Source organism: Nicotiana tabacum, chromosome 22, assembly GCF_000715075.1.
Source record: "Nicotiana tabacum cultivar K326 chromosome 22, ASM71507v2, whole genome shotgun sequence".
NCBI classification, from domain to species: Eukaryota; Viridiplantae; Streptophyta; class Magnoliopsida; order Solanales; family Solanaceae; genus Nicotiana; species Nicotiana tabacum.
Window position 1 is genome coordinate 67,584,503 of NC_134101.1, and position 4,918 is coordinate 67,589,420.

Consider the following 4,918-nt stretch of genomic DNA (forward strand, 5'->3'; position numbering starts at 1 on the left):
TAATTGATGAACGATATTCTTATAGTTTTGCGAAAAATGAGTATTTAAACTCACACCCGCACCGCACCCGCAAAAAATTATTTTTCTTTTAGTTTAACCCGCCTCGCCCTGCCCCGCATATGTATAAACACGTCCCGCACCGCCCCATTGCCATCCCTAAATTGTCAAAGGAAGACTAATAGTATAAGATAATATTGATGAGAAAAGAAAAATAGACGCAATGTGTGAGCAAATGAAAGCTCCATCTCAAAAAATCCTCAAAGCTAAACATTTTCCGCTAATAATGTCAATCAAAATGGAAAACTAATACCCGGGACTGACAATTTGACAAGAGTGGGTTGCTCTAGTAATGAGCACCCTCCACTTACAACCAAGAGATTATGAGTTCGAGTCACCCCAAGAGCAAGATGGAGAGTTCTTGGAGGGAGGGAGCCGAGGGTCTATCGGAAATAGCCTCTCTACCCCAGGGTAGGGGTAAGGTATGCGTACACACTACCCTCCCCAGACCTCACTAGTAGGATTATATTGAGTTGTTGTTGTTCTTGTTGTTGTTGGGACTGACAATTCAAGAACTTTCAGCACGGTTGACAGAGTTTGCTCTGAGTTGAGTTCGTCTAGCTTTTTCAGAAGTTTCAAAACTAGGATCAACAACTTCAGCAAAATGTATATACTGATATTAATTAAAAGAAAAATTACTGTTAGATCACTAAATTCCGTGTGTTTAAACTTCAATTCTATGCTCAGCTCGGCTCATGTTCATGTAAGGACCCCCCTTGTTAATTCTATGCGCGGTTAGAGAACAAGCTGCAATTCTGGCCTGCATCAAAATTTAACACAAAGGTTAAGAAGATGGGCAGAGTAGTTTAGGTTAATTAAATCTAGTAAGACCTGAAATGAACAGAATTAGCTCAAACTAGGATGGTCTCTATTATGACCCCTACATATAAGCTTAATCAAAATAATCCAATAAAGAACCACAATCAATATATCTGCTCAATGGAGCGGAGGGTGTCAAATTGGTCTTCCTTTCCAGTGTTTCTATGTCTTATACTACTGTATTTGATTGCTGATATCACCTATAAGATAATGATAAGTGGTAAGAAGAACATTAAAACCAGTCAAACTGACCTTATATAAAAGAGTTGAGAGAAATATTCACTACTTGGTAGTTGGTACTGCTGCCTGAAAGTAATAGAGCAAACGACAACCATAAAAATCAAGATGAATCTAGATCAACGGATTTCTCTTCTGCAAAAGTGATAAATAACTACTAATTAAAACTTATGGTAAAATAAGGGTCACCATCTAATGAAATTCGGCTCAAACTAACAAAGTAAACATCAGTATACACAAATCCTTGAAGATTGAAACACTAAATAATCAACACGATCAAGCTGAATTCTAGTGGGAAGAGTTAGCATTCTCTTATTACTGTGTACCTTTGACAGAATCTAATATCGGTGTACAGGATGATGATAATGGAACTCGGGCTGAGAATTTGCAGATGAATGGTAATCAGGAGCGATGACTCTGGTAGAACTGTACTCCATTGATAGACCACCAAAATGGTATTCAGGTCGTCGGTCTGCAGGAGGGTTATAATTGGGATGTCTGCCCGTCGGGTATACAGTATCATGGTATGACAAATGCTCATGGTATAAAGCATCGCGATAATGGTTTACAGCATCTTGGTGCCCTGTCTCCAAATTTACTGGTTGATATTCATGATGCTCTACTAATCCATCTTGTTTGGAATAATCACAATGCTCTGCTGCTAGAGCCTCACTTCTGTTAATAGTAGGATTCTTTAGCAGTATGTCCCGCCTATAAGTATCATGTGGCTCCACCAGTTGCACCTCTCTGTAAGAATCACGACTCTGTGTCATTGTGTCCCGTCCATAAACATCAATTTCCGAAGTTCTGTTATATGATTGACCAGTAGCAGGTGGTCCATGGTAGTAAATATTGAGGCAAAGCTAATGGCACCAGTGCAGTTGTAACTACATCACTTCCGTGCAGATGTGGATATGCATGGACCTAGACTCTTCCACTTCCACCCACTTAGCTTGTCGAGCACGTTCAGTTTTTTTCTTCTTATGCACATGCCGCCCCATACTTCTGCCCCTCTTGGCCATAATACTGGTCTCTGATTTAAGTTGTGAACCAGACTCCTCGGATCCGGACTCTTTGCTAGCAGAAGTGAAAAGCTTACACAAGTTCTTCACCTATTCATTAGCAACAAATATAAACAAGTTGTTGGCATGACCCACACAAGGCTACAATCAGCATCCAAACAAGTGTGAGGATTTCAAATAGATGCAAATACAATGTCCAGATACCTATTTAGTTACCATTCTCAAAATAAATGTCCAGATACCTGTTCAGAGGTCAATTTGCAACCAAACTTTGTCCTCGTGTAATAGTTCGTTTTAATCACTTCCCTAAACTTCTCCTCTGCTAGTGGCAAGCAATCTTCAACAAACAGAAAAATGAACCTGAAATCATCAGATATATAGTTAAGATAAAATGGCAATTCAAGCAATCATATCCATAAACTGCACAAAACATAAGCACCAACACAACACACTTCTTGAATTTAATTTGCATTGAGGAAGTCTTCTAAACAAACCAAGAATTACTGTAGTATATGTGACATCATTGCCAGTTACATAATTAATGTGGAGGCATAATCCATTCAGTCTCCATCTCACAATACAAAACTCACAATGCACCACCCCTCCCAGCCCCTTGACCACCAACCATCTCTCCAAACTCGCAATACAAAACTCATGGTGCACCACCCCCCGGCCCTTGAACACCAGCAACAAAAAAAGCCGGACGAGCACCGAGAGAAATATGTGAACTTCTCAAAAATTAAAGATAACGTATTGCAGGTAATATGTGATTCAATGGAAAATTTACCTGCAGCAAAAGATAGTTATTATCACTTGAAATTTAAAAAACTGACCAATAGAATGGGAAAGAACAGGATGGTCAAAGTGATCCTTTGTCGTCATTGGCACACTAATGAACCACGCAGTAATGCAGCAAGCATAGTGCAATCAGTGTTATAACAACTTCAGAAACTCACTTCTGATGCACCTATAACAAGCTTCTTTACGTGCCCCTATCTCAGATGAAAATCAAAAGACCTCAAAATGGAACAACGAGCTTTTTTACATGCCCCTAGACCCTATCTTTCGAGATGTTTCACAATCCAAAAGATAGTTTTCTATTGACCCTCTGCCCAGCCAATCTCTTCCTTTTCACTATCATCCTATAAACATCATAAGGGAAAGTAACTGGATAGAGAAAGTTTCTAGAACTTCATGTACTCAGTGTACACATGGGACATTGTCTTGTAGAATAATTTCAGATTTTAACTACAATAAAACGAACAAAGGCAGAACAAAGGAAAGAATACCTCCTCCACAAATTGATATACCCAAAAATGGTCACTTGTACAGTTTTGTTCCTTGATATAGGATAATGCACATATTCAATCAAATATATTGCTAATTCAACTCTTAGTCTCCAGAATATAGCACAATAATCCACCAGAGAAACTAAATTAGGGCATCAGTGCAAAGCATTGACAAAGAATCGTTGTAAATATAAACTGCTCACTAGAAATTTTTTTTTACCTAAAAGCATGGATCTAAATGAGAAATTAGTTTCATAATTATCAAATAACTACTGCTTTTCCAACAATACTTTTCAAGCTCAATCAGATTTCTTAGGGATGCAAACAAACATTTTGTTATTCCACAAGGAAAGAAGAAACAAACGTCAGCAGATACTTTTAGCAAGTCACGGCCTATTGGAAGAAAAATGAAGTACCTCAACCTGAATTGAATATAATTCATCTCTATGGCCGATTCAGCCAAGTAACAATGTCAACAAAATCATAGAGTTAATTTACTGTGCAAATTCCCCACTTAGGGAAGGTCGTAAATAAAGCAATTACTAGTCCAAACGGGAGAACACTAGAGAAAATAGAGAAGGAAGCAGGGCAAGTGGAGGAGGTGGCGAAAGAACAAGCTATTACACAAAATGTCAACCTTGTTGATAATGTATTCAAGGTCTTATGACTCCACCCTTTAAAGATCCTCGAGATGTTGTTAGCTCTTACCATTTATTGGTCAGAGGTCACTTTGCTGTTGCATTTTACGACTAGAATTGTTCTTCAAAGCAAACAAACTATAAAAGAGTAAAAAGGTGGAGCTCAAAGGGATTCAAAGTCGTACTAGCTGACCTGCGATGGGAATTGTGACTTAAAAGCCTTGGGTTCAATGTTAAAACCCCCATGTCCTGCAGCTTTGTAGATCTCATTCATCAATTTCAATTCAACGTCATATAGAAAGAGTTTCATCCCTTTTTGAACTTACTCCACCATCTCTCTTGTTTGCTGGCTGTCCTAGAACCTTGTACAGATAGCAGTCCTTCTTTGTCTCAGAGTTGCACATGAAAATCATACCCACGCTATGGCTGTCCAACGGTCCGGTCCCGTCCCGGTCCCGTCCCGCGTCCTGTCCCGTCCCACTTAATTTTAAACGGGATGGTCCCATGTTAAACGGGATACGGGATGGGACGGAAGGGCCATTTCGTCCCGTTTATCCCGTCCCATTTCGTCCCATTTCGTCTCGTCCCGTCCCGTCCCGCCCATCCCGTCTGTCTCGTCCCGTCCCGTCCCGTCCGTCCCCTTTTTTTTTAATTATAGCCGTTGGGCAACGGCTATAATTGCAAAAATAGCCGTTCCCAACGGCCAAAAAGGCCATATTTGGCCCCCACTCCCACCAAAACACCCCCTACCACCAAACTTTTAATATAATCCCTAAGTTTATTAAATTACACTTTGACCCTATTTTCTACTGTAAATACCCCAATCCTTCTTCATTTCTTCCCACAAAAATAAATT

General features: G+C 39.7%; 1 protein-coding gene across 2 annotated transcripts; it reads right to left on the reverse strand.

The window, feature by feature from the left end:
• Nucleotides 1-225: 225 nt before the first annotated feature.
• On the reverse strand, nt 226-4,452 carry LOC107825331 (uncharacterized). 2 transcript variants are annotated; one of them, XR_001657043.2, is made up of 5 exons: nt 4,248-4,383; nt 2,378-2,495; nt 1,440-2,225; nt 1,129-1,182; nt 226-817 (listed from the first exon to the last, which is right to left on the reverse strand). XR_001657043.2 is itself a non-coding variant. In XM_075244883.1 (5 exons), the coding sequence occupies exons 1-3, from the start codon at nt 4,330-4,332 to the stop codon at nt 2,001-2,003; spliced, it is 420 nt and encodes a 139-aa protein (XP_075100984.1). In that variant the 5' UTR covers nt 4,333-4,452; the 3' UTR covers nt 226-817; nt 1,129-1,182; nt 1,440-2,000. The 2 variants fall into 2 exon arrangements, 1 of the variants encoding a protein (XP_075100984.1); XM_075244883.1 differs by having other exon boundaries at nt 4,256-4,452.
• Between the last annotated feature and the right edge of the window lie 466 nt (nt 4,453-4,918).